The sequence below is a fragment of the Chelonoidis abingdonii genome, chromosome 7, assembly GCF_003597395.2.
Source record: "Chelonoidis abingdonii isolate Lonesome George chromosome 7, CheloAbing_2.0, whole genome shotgun sequence".
NCBI lineage: Eukaryota > Metazoa > Chordata > Testudines > Testudinidae > Chelonoidis > Chelonoidis abingdonii.
In genome coordinates, this window is record NC_133775.1 from 59007061 (window position 1) to 59025039 (window position 17979).

Below are 17979 nucleotides of genomic sequence, written 5' to 3' on the forward strand. Positions count from 1 at the left end.
ATCCCGGTCCTTCTCTGTGTTAGCAATACCTCCCAGCTTTGTGTCATCCGCAAACTTTATTAGCACATTCCCACTTTTTGTGCCAAGGTCAGTAATAAAAACATTAAATAAGATTGGTCTCAAAACCGATCCCTGAGGATCTCCTCTAGTAACCTTCCACCCTGACAGTTCAATTGTTCTCAATATTTCAATCTACATTATAAAGTTCTGCTATTTTTCTGCTTTCACATCTTTTATAATCAAGAAGTTGTATTAGAACAACATTTATCATGGAGCCACGCTGTTTTTTTAATACAGTATCAAATTGTGCTAGGCAATTTACAGAAAGCTCCCCATGCCCTGGGGAACTTTCACTCCAACTGGACACCTTCAGACAAAATACAAAAGAACAAAGAAAATTAAAACAGGCAAGGGACAGTATATAGAGCAAACAAAATGATTCAAATGTGGCAGATGTGGTCAAAGCAGCCAGCAAGGAAAATGACTTTGGCAGCAGCATTTTGGATACACTGGATGGGATGAAGTGGGTGTTGAAGGCAAGCAAAGAAAGCTACAGTACTCAAAATGGGAAATTATCAAGGCATGGCCAAAGGTTGGAAGTAACGATTGAAAGTTAGGGACAGCTTTGGATATGTTGGGAAGGAAGTAGCAATAATTTTGTTTCTATTACAGTTTCTATTAACAACCCTATTTTTCACCCATCCAGCTTTCCAAAACTCATTTTTAAATTTCTCATGAGTATTAAAACTGGGAAGGGAGAATCTGAGGAAGTTTCAAGAAAATCCTAAACAAGCCATCTTTCAGATACTGGAATTAACACTTTTCTGACACGTAAGCACCATTTTTTGTTCAAAAAACAATCCAGTCTTTATACTTCAAAATCTAGTTTACTTACCTAGGTCTCTGAGAATTCTGATAGACCCAGTTTTATAAATATTGGTTTTCAGATTTTAAGGAAAAATTCCTTAATGTTAAAGTGCCATTAATTAGCTAGACACATTGTTGCTATGTGCCTTGCAAACTTCTTAATGTTGCCAGTATACTGGCAGTGTTTCTGACTAGTAAATATGGATTATCAGCAGCTAAAAGTGCTGCTGATATGCCAATGGGGCTTTTTAATGGTACAAGTCCTTTACTGTGCTACGAACTGGTGTCTATATGCATCACTAACTTGGACAAAAGGTCTAGTCAGTTACAAACATTAATAGTAAACCAAAACAATTTATAGAAATCATGACTCAATTCGCGCAGCACTTCTTGTAGTTGTTAGTGCCATCAATATTTGCCAAAGGGTTCAGTCAGGATTGTCACCTATGTTCCAGTGGTGTTTCTAAGCACTCTGAGCTGTTACCAGTTATTAAACTCCTCTAAACCCTTAAGTCATGACTTAAGATAGTTACGAGTATAGCTGGGTAAGGCTTTAATAACCAGGACTTCTAAAATGCATGACTCTGGAGAAGTACAGGCCCCAATGACATGCTAATAAAAAATGAGTCCTGTGGCACCTTATAGACTAACAGAAGTTTTGGAGCATGAGCTTTCGTGGGTGAATACCCAGTTCGTCGGATGCTCCAAAGCTTCTGTTAGTCTATAAGATGTCACAGGACTCTTTGCTGCTTTTACAGATCCAGACTAACACGGCTACCCCTCTGATACTTAATAAAGAATGAAATCTCTGAGAGGCCTGTAATAAATAAGTCGAAGTTCTGGGCAAATAGAACCATAAACTGTATGGTGATTCAAGCTTTATATCAACTTGTAACAACTGTGGACTAGTTCTATGGATATCCTGGTTGATTGCACATCTAATATCAGACTACTACTCACAAGTCTTAAAAAAACAGATAAAGAACCTCCATTATGATGGAGTTAAGGGTGAAAATGGTTTTCACTAATCAAGAACTTTAAAGGGATTCCATCAACAAACTTCATTGTGCTTCTTTCCAGACTGCCCGCACACATGGAATATTCTCCCTGAATTTAGCAGGTGGGTTACCAAAGGACAGTCATTGCACATCCATCTTTTTGTTCTAAAATAGAGCAGAGATCAAATTAAGACAGTTGTACCTGGTCCATCATCTTAGTAACTGAAGAGAACTGAAAAAAACACTTCTTAAATTTTTTTTTTAAATGATAATCCTTATATTGGTATTTGTTTAAATTGTTAATTGGGCAGGTTAGGTTTATTGTTTCAAATCCGTATCAGAATTGTAACCCAATAATGGTTACTTTAGATGTAGCATAAACTTGTATGGAGACAACTGCACAATTTATTGATATGTTTATATTATACTATAAACACAACAAAAAAGTAACCAAACCTTTATATGGATTTAAGTATACTGATTTTTCAAATCAGTTGAATTTAAGTGATTCATCACTAGCTAGCCATTATCAGAACATATCCAGTTTGTTATGAAAAAGCTGACTAAAAGATGGTCTAAAACCAGTCAAAAATCAATATAGTGATGTAGTAACAGCATTAATTTTTTCGTGAGGGAAAGATGTAGTGGAGGTAAAAATTATAGTTGGATTTCTAATCTTTTAAGAGGGACACATCAACATAGCAAGAATCTCCAAAATGTAAGCTGACAGTGTTTCCAACTGAACATTCATAGATCATCTTTCAGAAATAGAGAGCATGTTTTGTAAATATAGTACACCACTACCCCGATATAATATTGATTCGCATACAACGTGGTAAAGCAGCGCTCCAGCGGATCAGCACGTCAGCTTCCAGCCACGGCGCTCTGCTTTATGACCATTTCAAATGTATGCATTATAGGGAAGAAGTAAGCCAGCATCTGACATCTGGTAAGGCTATACAGGATAAAGTAGTCACGAAATGCAAGTTGCATTATTTGCCTATCTAGTATCAGGGTGTAATTGTGATACACAAAGAAAAAAGTTACCAAAATAGCAGGTTCAAAGAGTCAAAATATGCACATCTGTTTAACAAAATAGTTATCTATTTGTAAGATTGGTGGGGGAAAATAGGCAAAATTTATAAAATTAACCACAAACTGGAAAGGATGTTTTGCAGTGTTTACCATGGAAGTTTTAAATTTGCAGTTAAAATGAGAAAGTAAATATTTTCTAGCAGGAAACAGCAAGAATAAAATGGGCTCTCAGATATTTACCACCTCTAAGATAAAAGTCTTGTATTGCAATAAAGTTTTTTTGTACATACTGTGACAGACCCAGGCCAGTGGGGTGCAGGAGTCTGGTAGAGGGCAAATATACTGGTCACTGGGTGAGTAGTTTTCTGTTCCCTGAGTGACCAGAGCAGGGGCTGCACTAGAGTAGTCAGGAACTTGCTAGAACCAATTAAGGCAGACAGGCTGATTAGAACACCTGCAGCCAATCAAGGCAGGCTAATCAGAGCACCTGGGTTTTAAAAGGAGCTCTCTCCAGTCAGATGGGGAGGAGCCAGAGGAGAGGAAGTGCGTGTGAGGAGCTGGGAGCAAGAGACACAAGGAGCTGAGAGTGAGAGGGTGTGCTGCTGGAGGACTAAGGAGTACAAGCGTTATCAGACACCAGGAGGAAGGTCCTGTGGTGAGGATAAAGAAGGTGTTTGGAGGAGGCCTTGGGGAAGTAGCCCAGGGAGGTGTAGCTGTCACACAGCTGTTACAAGAGGCACTATAGACAGCTGCAAATCCATAGGGCCCTGGGCTGGAACCCGGAGTAGAGGGCAGGCCCGGATTCCCCCCAAACCTCCCAACTCCTGATCAGACACAGGAAGAGTTGATCCAGACTGGGGGAGATCACTGAGGTGAGCAAATCTGCCAATAAGCGCAGGACCCACCAAGGTAGAGGAGGAACTTTGTCACAACATACTACTAACTACGTTACATGTAACTTGTGTCCCACATGTACATTTTTAAAAAATAAGCTTGAGCTTAAGGCAGTTCTTTTCAAACAGGTCCTTTCAAGGACTGTCAACAAGCCAAAGAAGCCGGGCATGCCAACAGTGGAATTTATATGATCAAACCTGAAAACAGCAATGAACCAGTACAGTTATGGTGTGAGAACAGTCTGGATCCTGGAGGCTGGGCAGTTATTCAGAAAAGGACAGATGGATCTGTCAATTTCTTCAGGAATTGGGACAGTTACAAGGTAAGTTTTAGAATTCAGAAAAGTAACAGCTTCATTTTGGTAGGCACAGTAACCACTAGAATCTGGTATCACTATTCACAAGATGCCATTTTTCAATGCAACTCTTCTCCAATGCAGTTAATCTTGCTGCAAGATTAACAATTAAAAAAGAATCAGAAGTAAAATAGTTAGTTACCTCAGAACTAAGAATTAGCAAAAACAGGCAAATAAAAATAGGATAAGTAAAAACTAAAAGGGAGCTAAATCCACAAAGACTAATGTTCTTGTCTGTGAACTGGCATCATCATATATGGCTGGTCATATGCTGTAAATTTTACCTCTTAAATGTGCAGAGGAAGTGAATTAAAGTTACTATGAGAAGTTTAACCATTGAATTTCTTGGAATCTGACTGTTAAAGCTGTATCCTCGATGGACAAAATAACAAATGGGTTTTAATTTATCCCCTCTTTTATAAAAGGAATAAGGAGATTAAAATAATAAAGCACAAAACCAAACTTCTTTTACAAACAACCTGAATAAAGTATTTACCTTCAATAGCCTCAAAGAGTAACTGTGAACATTTCAGTATAAAGTGAAAGTTTTTTAGTGAGTGTACACAATTGGTTTTTCAGTTGCTTAACTTTTTTGGGAAAACTGGCCCACAAACTAGCTCTCAGAGCGTTTTATGGAGGAAAAGAATTTGTAAACCTACTAAATACCACACATTTAAAAGCAAAATGAGTATTTCATTTACAACTCCAATCACTTTATACATTGATATCAAAGTGGATATTTTCTTAGGGAAAGAAACAATGGCTTGCAAATATTAGCAAAAAGGTATCATACCAGCAGTCTGTGATTCAAGACCAATAGTCTTCACTGAATTTACTAGAACTGAAATCTAGAGTACACAGATGGATTGTCTGATTATATATATAGTGAAATACCATTCTACTTTGTAAAAGGTACAAAAAAGTTATGCATCTTGAGTATTGGCTTACTCATCTATAATTATCTTTTGGCCTCAAAGTACTTCATGTAATGGGTTACTCATATGATCTTAATAGACGTTTGTTGTGCCACAGAAAATATTGTTCCAAAAAGCACATCATGGGAATCAAAGATGCAAAGGATCAGATTCTGACACCTTCACTCTTGCTGAGTAATACATTACACTGCCAGTAGTCCCACTGAGATCAGTGAGACTACTCATGAAGTGGAGTACTACTTACTTTGAGTAAAGGTGACAGAATCTAGCCCAAAAGGAACTAACTGAAAGGGTGGAGCAGAAGTTTAAGAGCCTAAGCGTTTTTAGTTTAGATACACACATTTTACTGGGATATACTACTACTACTGGTAAATGTCTTCATTCAATAGATTCAGAAAAGCCAGTAGATTTAACCTCATATTCTGGTTTTCTTTTTACAGAAAGGATTTGGAAATGTTGATGGAGAGTACTGGCTGGGACTAGAAAATATTTACATGCTTACCAATCAGGACAATTATAGGCTACTGATTGAACTAGAAGATTGGAGTAATAAGAAAGTCTATGCAGAATACAGCAGTTTTCGCCTGGAGCCTGAAAGTGAATTCTATAGGCTGCGTCTGGGAACTTACCAGGGAAATGCAGGGGATTCCATGATATGGCACAATGGAAAACAATTTACAACACTGGACAGAGATAGAGATACATACACAGGTAAGGGTATTTTAATGTTGTTATACATACGGAAAAGCTGCTCAATGCAACAGATTCCATTGGTAGTGCCACCTTATGCATATATAACTCTTTCAAGAAATAATACAGTTCGTGCTCCAGAATAATTTAAAGACTCTTATGAAGATGAATTTTTCTTATAGGCAATGAGTCAGTTAATCCACTCAGTTGTAAATGATCCCAACGTAGACCTCAATCCTGTAAATTATTCCATGTAGGCAGACCCATGCATCTGCATGGAGCTTGTTGCACATCTGGGGACTTCGTTATTTTAATTCAGTCAACTTCAGTAGGGGTAAAATGACTGAATAAGCTATGTGCTGCTTCTATTCCATATAAAGACTTTTGCTGTTGTTCTCAGAAATCATGTCATTTGTCTTCCTTGGTGAACCTTGATCCAGAAGGTTAGCAGTAGGCCTTTCCATAACTTACTACACATCGAAGCCTTCTTTTGAGGCATTAGTGGGATTTAAGTTGTGATTAGGCCCAGTGCAGTCCTGCAAAGGAGCAAACTACTTGGGTTTTTACCAGCATGTGAGAAAATCACAAGAGTCTTTCTTTTTTAATTATGCATGTTAATAAACACATTTTTACATAGCCATTATCTTACAGGGACACTTCTATCTGAAAATGTTATAGTACTTATTACTACCAGTTAACATCTAATATTGCTACAACCAAAAGACAGAGAAGAAATCTCTCTTTTTTGTACATTTTGCAAGTCAGCTTTATTGAGTCTCCTGCACAGTCAGTTGTCTCTTTTTTTGTGAGTTTTCCTACACTGAAATGGAGAGAGAAAAACTTTTGAAATAGGATTATTATTTGCATTAAAGAGAGGCCTAGATACCTCAAAGAGATTACAACTTCACTGTGCTATGTGCTGTAATGCAATTATGAAGACTCAAATTGCCAGAGAGACACTACTTTTAACTAGTGTTTTTAAAATAGACTATTTCAAATTGATTGCTAACCAAAAGAGTGCTTAAAGAGAGAGAGAGTCTGGAAAATGCTATTTTTCTATGAATTAGGGAGTCCCATAGCAGTTTTTGATGCTAGCATTATTTGCACTTCTCAAAGGGACGTAGGTATTTTTAAACTGACTAGTTAAGAAATTCCCATTTCAGCTAATGTAACATTGTGTCCTTCTAAAAAAATACCTCAAAAACACTTAAAAAAAAGTGTTTCTGTCCCCTTATATTTTTAAGGGTCCTTTTGGCAAGAGAGAAACCAACCGATTATATATGGGAAACAAAGAGTAAACAAACCGGAAAAAATAGAGAATACTATTTTCTCTTATCTGTTTCACTAATAGCAATGTTATGCCCCAATCCAGCAGAGATTTATACATGAGCTTAACTTGAATCACTCAGTAGTCCCATTGATGGCACTATTTACTGGTGAATAAAATTAAATACATGAATAAGTCTTTGTGGGATCAGGGCCTTGCATGTTACTTGTTGTACTTGTTATAGATACATTTTCAGACAAAATATGATTCTTTTTTATGATGTCCCTTTAATGATAAACTCATACTAAATATAAAATTGTTGGCTGATTAAAAACTGAAAGTGACCCATAGAAAAACATACCATGTTATGGCACCACTCATTGTCCAGTTTTGGCCCTGAACGGAGGTAGCATCTTAAAAATAATGACGACTTAAAACAATTATTACTTTGTTAACATTGTTACTTTTAAAACTCAAGAGAAGACTGACCACCATCTCTCTTCATAAGGTAAACTTCACCACAAATCACTGAAATTGAAACTTAAGGCACAAGTCACAATGCTCCCGCCAAAGTACTTCTGAACAGTTTAAAGCAGATATTCTTAACAATTGCTTACATAAAGTATTTAATATGTTTTTAGTTTTTCAATATAATTAAGCAGCTGAAATCAAAGAGGAGAACCAGTCCCATGTGACCAGCCAGCTCTCCTCAGATTACCAGCAATCTTCTGTGAACTGCAGTTTGTAGTTCTCTAAACGGAGTTTAGAGAATTGTAAGTGGAAGGAGAAGTGATCCATCTGATCCCTAATGGGTAGCAAAGTGGCAAGCAAGACAAGCACTCTGTTAATATGTAGTCCATAGCATAAAAAAGTTTGAGAACCCCTGGTCTATCATTTCCCCTCTGAAGTGCTGAGGTTTCACTTATTTTATTCTCTCCCAACAGGAAATTGTGCCCATTTTCACAAAGGAGGCTGGTGGTACAATGCTTGCGCACATTCTAACCTTAACGGAGTGTGGTACAGAGGAGGCCATTACAGAAGCAAATATCAGGATGGGATTTTTTGGGCTGAGTACAGAGGAGGTTCATATTCCCTGAAAGCAGTTCAGATGATGATCAGACCCATTGACTGAAAAAAAAAAAACCAAAACCAGACCCCACTGTCTCAAGTGATCAAATATAAAACTTTTCAGTGCTTGAGCTCCGGGGGAAAAGAAGTTACATTTAAACTCTTACTTTGCGCAATTTAGCCCTGCAAAATGCAGTACAACAAGTGTTTTGGGTTTTTGTTTTTTAAACTTTCTCACTGTGATACAGTATGTGTTAAACATAAAACTCCTAATAATTCACAACACACACAAGGGTTTAAACATTTGTAATAAATATTTATCTTCATTAAAGCCCTACACAATTTTCATTAATTGCAGCCATTAAAGTGATTAAAATAGTTCTTAGGTTACAGTACAAGTTTCTCCAGATCAGTTCAACCTTTAAATGTAAATATGTAAAACAACTATTTGTCTTATTTTAACGTGAAAATTAATTCATTTTCAGTTATTTAATAGTTTTTTAAAAACTCATAAGATTACTTTCAATGTATATCTGATCTTACATTATTATTGTTTTTAACATTTACACACACACACACACACACGCACAATGAGTTTGCACCCCAAAATAGTAGACAGAAAATTGGTGAGAAACTCTAGTTTTGCCAGCAGATATATATTTTGTTGCAAATAAACGCTAAGAGTTGTTTCCACATGATGTTTTGAATTTAACATAAAATAGTTGCTAATAATGTAGACTGTTTCTTTCAGGACATGCGTATCCTGCTTCCCATCAAAGCATTTAGGAGAAATGTTTTCTTAGCACAACAACAACAAAACACAATTCTTATAAGACACTCTTATAAATGCATGAGTAAATTCCACAGTGCTCATGTCTTTTCTATGTGTCTTTGTACTCCACACATGTAGCAAGCAGGCAGTGCTATCTATGGTATGCATATTACTGAATAGGAAAATCATTCTTGATCACTTAAAAACTCAAACAATCAGCAAAATAGGTAAAAATTAAAGAAAAAAAGTTTTACTAGAATATATGAAATACACATTTTTCTCAACCTTTTGCAAATTGTGACCAAATTGGCATTTTGAAATAATTGAAAAACTAATCTCAGTTTCCAAGAAGGCATTAAAATTCATTTTTTTTCATTTTTATTAGTTCACGACTTGAACAGATTTCAGAATGTTATGACATGTTGGCATTACACAGTAAATTCAGAAAATATGATGCAGTTAAAGAAATTAATGTTAATTACTATATTAATTTATTTCTAAACTTTGTATAAATGCAGCGTGGAGACATTTGTGCTTGCCTAGATGAGGAAAGACAACCAATATACAAATGCAAATCAACTTCAAACGCAAGAAAAAAAATGGTATGTCTAAGGCAAATTCAGGCTGATACTCTTGTGACCCAGATATAAATGGATGGAAGGGACTTCTACTACTTCACTCATACTTTCCAGGTACTAATTAGGTACACAAAAAACCAAGAATACAATAAAGAGTTTCTTGGTTTCACAGACTCAAGTTGACTTGGCCCAGTATTAACGAAGAACAGTCCCGCATATAGCACTATTTACTAGTTTGCTCAACAAAATGGTTTAAAATCCAGTTCTTATATTAATCAGTCTCAAATATTAACAATCACAAAACTGCAAGGACCTGAAGTTGTGAGCTGATGTCTTTTTTAAATTGTAACATTTTACAATATAAAATATCCAGAATCATGTGAATATCTCAAATCTTTCATTTTGAATACTGTAAGAACAGAGTTTTAGTTGGAGAAATACCATTTAAAGATCAGAAAGGATTTTCCAAGTAAACAAGCTTACACAACAACTTAATAAGAGATCTGTGAAAATCCCATCTCCACACCTATAAAAGATTATACTAAAGAGAGAAAAGTTCTGCCTCAGTACAGGCATAGCAACTTATTCTGTAACACCTAGTAAGGGTGAGAGTTGTAGACTACATTGCATCCTTGCATATCTGCTGTAAAGACACATTGTACCTCCACCTAACTGTCTTTCTAGCTGAATGACCTCAGAGTCCTAAGGGACAAAATATATCCTGGGGAATTATAAGGAACAGAAATTCACATTCTCAACCACTTACACAAAAACACTCTTGTACTTTACTTTTCTTGGGTTCTTCAAAATAAATATGGTATTTGCCAGCTCTGAACTTATAATCACAGAAATGTAGGACTGGAAGGGACCTCAGTAGGTCATCTAGTCCAGTACCCTGCACTGAGGTAGAACTAAGTATTATCTAGACCATTCCTGACAGATGTTTGTCTAACCTGTTCTTTAAAACCTCCAGTGATGGAGATTCCATAACCTCCCTAGGTAATTTCTTCCAGTGCTTAACTTCACTTACAGTTGGGAAGTTTTTCCTTATGTTGACCTAACTCTCCCTTGCTGCAATTTGAGCCCATTATTTCTTACCCTGTCCTCAAGGGTTAAGGAGGACAATTTATCACCCTCTTTTTTACAGCAACTTTTTACATACTTGAAGACTGTTACAAGTTCTGGCAATAACATATTGCCATCATATATATAAAAACTCACAGCCTCTTTGGCTACAGAGCTGCTGATCCAAAGCTAATTCAAGTCAGTGAGAGTCTTAACAGAAAGCCCCCACTGGATATTAGTAGCTTTGGGTCAGATCTTAAGGAATTGCAGTTTTCTCTGAAGCACGTTGCAGGTGAACATGACAGCAGGAAGTACCACCTTTAGAGTCTACTGAAAAAAAAAAGTAGGACACAAAGTATTACAAGGTGTAACAACTTTAATCTTACTGAAATCTAGATAAGGAAACTGATAGCTACCTGGACCTGAAACTGGACAAATAGAAACAATACAAAGAAGAAACAGCATCTTATGGGCAAAGAGACTGTGGGGCCTAAAGCAATAAGCACAGTGTTGGGAGCTGGAACAGTAACTAAACTTGGAAAAATTAGTTAAAATTTTCAGTCTCAGATATCTGACCTGTAAAATTGCCAACTATATTGAAGTTATAAGCTACTTACCAGGAGACGTCTAAAGTTTGAATTATCATTACCCTCCCCTAAAACTCTTGGAAGACTATTCCCAGGAAACAGTTTAAATTCAGCTTCTGAAGAAGTCCAAGCTGATGGCCAGATATTACAAGATGGATGTTCTAGAAATCACTGAAGTAGATTATATTTAAATATAAACATAGAAACACAGATTTCTAATCTAAAGGCATTTACTAGAAGTACTCACTAATTTCCAGATAGGGAATCAGCCTTGGTAGATTGCTAACAGCTTTCTCAGGGAAGTAAGTGATTCTCAGACAGCTAAAACCTGTTATTTAAAAAAACCCGATAAGTGTGCGTTTCAAGTAGAAGTGCCAAGAGTGAATGAAACAGCAGCTAATTGTGAAAGCACAATAGCAACAAGAAGTGCTGAGTGTGAAGTTCTAGGATAGTTGCTATGTATAACACTATTGTGGCTTGCAAACCAATAACTGATTCTTTCCATTAAAACTATATTCAGACTCAATCAATCAATACATTACAGTTCTGAAATACAATCTTTGTAGTTTAATATGTATGATTAGCCAGTGCTGGCTTTTGTAAATATTTTATTTTTATTCATTTCATGTTTAGTATCAATACATAGGTAAACTGAAAAGTTACTGTCTATAATATAGTCAATTGCTTAACTACACTTGTAGTTTGATATTAAAAATGTTCACGAGACCAAACACTGAAGCCTAGACAAGTTTATCAACTAAAGACGATGCAGTTCAATGCAGAAAGAAAAGAATTATTACTTTACAGAATCTTTCAGGGAAGCTTGTTTCTCACAGCATGAAGTTCACCATACACAGAAGAGTTGCTCACAATATACTCCCCGCCTCCAACTCTACCTAATATTTGTATCATGGTAGTTTACTAAGTAAAAGCATTCTGTACATCACCTAAGACTAAGCATCAATTAGCTTTTTATCTTGTTTTTCTGGCACCATGATGCATACTTCTCTCTCAGTTTTGAATACTACATTTCAATCCAGTTTCCTGTGAATGTACCTCTCAACTTGTACCAGGACAGAGAATAAATGTATCTTGTCTTTGACATGTTTCACATTTTCCAGTGCCAAAGCTGAAGTCAGCTTTGCAGGTATTGTGGCTATATATCTTGACATTAGTGAATGAACGTAAACAGGATTGTGGGAAAGACATAATTCAGTTAACATAACTGCCCACGTGTTGGATAAAACACAATATTAAGGCAATGTGCACTATGCATAACATATGTATTGACTAACAAAGTGCATATAAACCAAACCCAACTCGTTTAATGAAGTGATTTAGACATCTTCGGTTCATGAGAATAAGCCATAAGGAAAAACAAAAAATATTGCTACAAATATTGCAAGTTGGTATATTATTTGCTTGAAAAATACAAAGTAACATCAGCTAACACATTTATGCAACATTTACTCAGTCAGAAACAATGGGGTTTAATGAAATTCCTCTTTGAACAAACAGCATTCCCCTGAAATAAACGTTTCCTTTAAAAACCCACCTGTGTTAATAAAAGAGAGAGTGAGCGCCATGGTAACGACAAAATTAAGTTTTTCTCCATCTGTTAATAACTGCAGTTTCTTGGGAAATATTAATGAATCCAAAAAAGAACTCAAAATCCTGCTCTCAGAAATAGGAGTTTATTTTTTCAAACTGTGGCTGCTGTCACAGTATCTTTGGAATATGCATTCCCCCATCTCCTGTATCAAAATATTTCCTGTGCAAGGGCCACTTCAGCCTGAATGGTTTTAGAACAGGGGTCTCAAACTCAAATGACCATGAGGGACACATGAGGACTAGTACATTGGCCCAAGGGCCATATTACTGATATCTCCCCCGCACTGTCCTTGGCCCCGCTCCCACTCCACCCCTTCCATGAAGCCCCATCCTGCCTCTTCATACCCCTTCCCTGACCCCATTCCAACCCCTTCCCTGAAATCCCCACCCCAACTCCATCCCCTCCCTGTCCCCAGGGGGTGCAGGAGGGGTGCGGCAGGGGGTCGGGGTGCCAGAGGGGTGCGGCAGGGGGCTCAGGGCCGTGGGTTTGGGTGTGGGGTGCAGGAGGGGTGAGGGGTGCAGCAGGCAGTCAGGGCAGGGGATCGGGGTGCAGGAGGACTGTGGCAGGTGGCTCAGGGAAGGGGGCTGGGGTGCAGGAAGGGTGCAGAGTGCAGCAGGGGATCAGGGTGCAGCAGGGGGCTCAGGGCAGGGGTTCAGGGCAAGGGGTCAGGGTGCAGCAAGGGGGCACAGGGCAGGGGATCAGGGTGCAGCAGGGGGCTCAGAGCAGTGCGTTGGGGTGGAGGGGTGTGGTGGGGGTTGGGGAAAAGTGTTCAACTGCAGGAGCGGTTCGGGGGCACGGACTCTGGCCCAGCGCGCATCAGTGACAGGGCAGGCTCCCTGCCTGGCTGCCCTGCCCCACCCCGCTCCAGGAAGTGGCTGGAGCGTGGGGAGCAGGGGCACGGGGTGTGTGTTTTGCTGTTGCTACAGGCACAGCCCCCAGCATCTCCCATTGGTCAGGAACAGGGAACCACAGCCAATGGGAGCTGCTGGAGGCAGTGCCTGAAGCAACAGCAACACACACACCCCGTGCCTCTTCTCCCGCAGGTTCCATCTGCTTCCTGGAGTGGCATGGGGGCAGGGCAGGCAGGCAGAAGCCTGCCCTGCCCCCGGTGTGCGTCGGGCTGAAGCCGCTCTAGGGAAACACTGGAGGAGGGCGGGGGGACTGCGAGGACCTTGCGGGCCACAGAAGATAACCTCGAAGGCTGCATGTGGCCTGCAGGCCACGTGTTTGAGACCCCTGTCTTAGAATACATACTATCTGTTTGATCTTTTATTTAGCTGTGACATCCCTAGTACCTCTCGCAGATTTGAAGTGCTCTGCATAGCTCCAAAGCTTGTCTCTCTCACGATCAGAAGTTGGTCCAATAAAAGATATTGGCTCATCCGCCTCATCTCTCCATTTCCCTTTTGTCATTCAGAACTACATACAGGTGTCACTTTCTCTGTCAGGCTTTTACTGTGGGATTCCACTGGACTTTAAGCAGTCTTCAGCTTTCCTTTTTTACCACTCCCCCAATGTCACCTCAGAGTTCATTTAAATATTTCATTAGAAAATACCTAGACAATCTCCATTATCTAAATTACAGTTACATTTCTAATTAAGGCAGTTATTTCACAGCTGTACTAATCTAGACTTCATTCAATATAGTCTGATTTTCTAAGAAAATTAAGTAAATTTTATTGTAATTTCCAAAAACAATGCAGCAGTTTCTGAGAAAAGAAGTGAGTGAAAATTATGTTTTGCTTATGTTTAAAGCTTCTAGTGACCTTTTCTTTGAGACGCTGTGGTCTCCCCATGCTTTGGAGCAGGTATTTGAAATTTGACAGGGATGTGGCCTGTGTGTTAGGGATGTGTCTCCTTTTTGCTATTCCTGTGAAAATTCACCCAAATTTGGCAAAATTAGAAGCTTTTGAGAAAAAAAATCACTTCACACATGCGCGATAGACAGTTGCTTGATTGCAGTGAAATTCCCCAGAGTCCACCACACTGAGCATGCTCCACCCCACGCTGCAGGGGCCAAGCAAGATATTCCCTTCAATTGCTGCTCCAGTTTGGGATACACAACTTCAACTATGTGAATAACGTAGCTGACATTGACGTGCTTAGATCTACTCAACGCAGTGTTTTCACTGCGGTGAGTCGACAGTTGACGCTCCCCTGTTGACTCCGCCTGCACCTCTTGCTCTGGCGGAGGACCAGAGTTGACGGGAGAGCGCTTGGTGGTTGATTTATCGCATCTAGACTAGACGCGATAAATTGACCCCTGCCAGATTGTCATAAGCATTCCCAAATCTGGACCTTAGCGTCCAGAAATCTGGGTGCCTGCATGAACCCCTCTAAGCTTAATTACCAGCTCAGATTTGATCTCGCTGCCACCAGCCAAAAATTCAGGTTTGGCTCTCGGTCTCCCCAAACCCTTCCTGGGAACCCCAAGACTCAGAAGCCCGTGAGTCTTACACAAAGGGAAATAACCCACTTCCTTCCCCCCTCTCTCCCACCCAGACTTTCCTCTCTTGGCTAACCTGAGAGTTATGATGCAACTTTTTACATCACATATCAAGAAGCAGTCTCCTCTATTCCACAAAGAGAACAAACCCAAATACAAGGAAACAGAAATGATTCTCTATCTCTCTTCCCCCTCCCACCATTCCCTGTGCTGCAGAGCTTTACCCTCCGTAAGATCTAACACAAAAGAAATTCCCCTCCCCTTCATTCCTTAGCCTACCAGAGAGAAAAACTCAAACAAGTCTTAAAAAGAAAGCTTTATATAAAAAGAAGAAAAACAAATGAACATATTGATCTCTGCATAAGTTGACAATACACAGGGCTACTACTTAAAAGAAAAATATGAATAAACAGCCTTATCAAAAGAGAATACAATTAAAACATCAACAACTAACACATGTAAATACAAAAACAAAAAAAACAAAAAAAACCAGCCTATTGTTTTTCTACCTTGTACTTACAACTTTGAAACTGAAGATTAGTAGCTTGAAGATAGAAAGGGAAAAAAATCCCCTCCCATAGCTGAGAGCCAGACAAAGACAGAGACCCAAACATTCCCTCCCCTGAGCTTTGAAAAATCCGGTTTCCTGATTGGTCCTCTGGTCAGGTGTTTGGTTCCCTTTGTTAACCCTTTACAGGTAAAAGAAACATTAACCCTTCGCTATCTGTTTATGACACAGATTGATTGTTTTCTGTCGATCCTGCGGGTAATGTAGACAAGCCCTAAGAGGGAAAAAAGGGCAAAGTGCGAAGATGCAGAGCTATCTCAAAGAACTATGGTTACAAGTATGTAACCTTAATTTCTTCTTTGAGGGACTCTACATATTCCACTTACGGGTGGTTTGACAAGCAGTTCTGAAAATAACTTGGAGGAAAGGAACAGAGCTAACTGAATAGAGACTGAGGCACCACTCTACTAAAACAAGCATCAGCTCTTGAAGCCAAATCGAGGGCAGAATGTTTAAGTAAAAGTGTCTCAGCAACAGGGACTTGCGTAACGTGAACAAAAGACACAGCCACAGGTCTGGTGGAATGAGATAGTACCTTTGTAGGTACAGGAATTTCTGCTACCATGTAACATTCAACAATCCATTGTTTAAACTATCCGGAAATAGCCTGGGAATACACAGTCAGACCCATGTGATTCTTGGAATAAATCACACAATTGTCTGATAGATGTGAAATTCAGAAACTACTTTTGGCAAAAACCTGGGATCAGCCATCAAGACATCTAATTCACTCACCTCTCTGGCTAATGTAAGTAATAACGAATGCTATCTTAATAGATAAGTAATACAGGTTCCAATTTCCTGGAATCTTTAAGCTGCTTTGACTTCCTGGAGAAAGACACAGGAGCAGAGACTGGCCTCCTTAAACCTTGGATCCAACAAATGCCAAAAACTTCAAGAGCCTCCTTAAAGTTAAACACTTGCAATCTTTTTTGCCTCTCCTTTGAGATCTAGGCATGAAAGTCCAGCAGATGGAACACCGAGAAGGAGAGTGGCTCTGTGCCAAGTACTTCAGGCATCTAACACAATTGTCCAAAACCAGGAAAACAACTGGACACCATAATCCTGAACAGACCACTAACTTAACTAAGTATACTTATTACTAAACTATAACTATACTCAACAATTACAAAGGTAGCAAGAAATCAAGAAAAAACCCAGACTGAGCGGATCAGAACAGTTCACTCCCACCTTGCACAACAGTTGGAAGGAACTGAGGTAGTAGAAGGCGCTGTACATTCTTTCCTTCAGCATGTTCAGAGATGCTGAGGGTAGGAACATAAGGGGCCATGCAAGCACACTAATAGTGGTTTTCAAAAAAAATTTCTGGCAACACAATTGAAGAAAATTGTAGATGCCTGCAACCTAAAGGAGCTGGGGATGAGCAGTTTGGGGATGAGGAGGGGCTCAGAGATGGAGCAGAGGGCATGGGGGTGAAGGCTGTGCGGTAGGGCCGGGAATAAGGGGTTCAGAATATGGGAGGGGGTTGGGGTTTGGGAGGGGGTCAGGGCTCTAGGCTGGGGATGCAGGATCTGGGGTGTGGCAGGGGATGAGGGGTTTGGGGTGCAGAAAGGGACTGGGGTTTAGGGCACAGGACTGGGACATGGGCTTACCTTAAGCAGCTCCAGGTCAGCAGCACAGCAGAGGTGCTAAAGCAAGCTGCCTGCCTTTCCTGGCACCGCAGACTGCACGGTGCCCCGGAAGTGGCCAGCAGCAGGTCCAGCTCCTAGGCGGGGATGAACAAGCAGCTCTGCATTGCTCTCGCCCGCAGGCACCTCCCCCTCCAGTTCCTATTGCCTAGGAGCCGGTGCTTGTGGCGGGAGCAGCATGCGGAGCCCCATGGCCCCCCACACCTAGGAGTCAGACCTGCTGCTGGCCACTTCCTTAGCCAGACAACACTGCCAACGGGACTTTTAATGGCCTAGGAGGCAGTGTGGACCAGAGCAGCTGCGACCCAGTGCCTTACATTCCGTGACCCAGTACCTTACATTCTGTGACCCAACACTAGGTCACTGTCACACCCCAATGGCCCCCTTCCTCAGGGAGTCCCCAGGGAAGGCAGATCAGCATTGCATGTGGCTAATGCTGTTGCAAGCATCGCAAAGCATTTTGGGGAGGGTCAAAAGTGTGTGAGTAGGGAATAGAAGATGCCTTGGCAGGAGTACAAGGACAGGGTAGTGGGGAGAGAAAGAAAGAAGCAGAGAACAGGTTAACTCGGCACTTTAGCTAGCTCTGTGTAAAG

At 39.8% G+C, this 17979-nt stretch overlaps 2 protein-coding genes across 4 annotated transcripts in view; one reads left to right on the forward strand and one right to left on the reverse strand.

Annotated features, from left to right (window-relative positions):
- Nucleotides 1-8628, forward strand: part of ANGPTL1 (angiopoietin like 1) — a 24311-nt gene extending 15683 nt beyond the window's left edge. Inside the window, exons 2-4 of the mRNA XM_075067908.1 lie at nucleotides 3923-4116; nucleotides 5525-5795; nucleotides 7986-8628. Of these exons, the coding sequence (XP_074924009.1) occupies nucleotides 3923-4116; nucleotides 5525-5795; nucleotides 7986-8173 (653 nt within the window). The 3' untranslated portion in view covers nucleotides 8174-8628. The remainder of the gene's footprint in view (nucleotides 1-3922; nucleotides 4117-5524; nucleotides 5796-7985) is intronic.
- Nucleotides 1-17979, reverse strand: part of RALGPS2 (Ral GEF with PH domain and SH3 binding motif 2) — a 314141-nt gene that overhangs the window by 148455 nt on the left and 147707 nt on the right. The gene's annotated exons all lie outside the window — the stretch shown is intronic.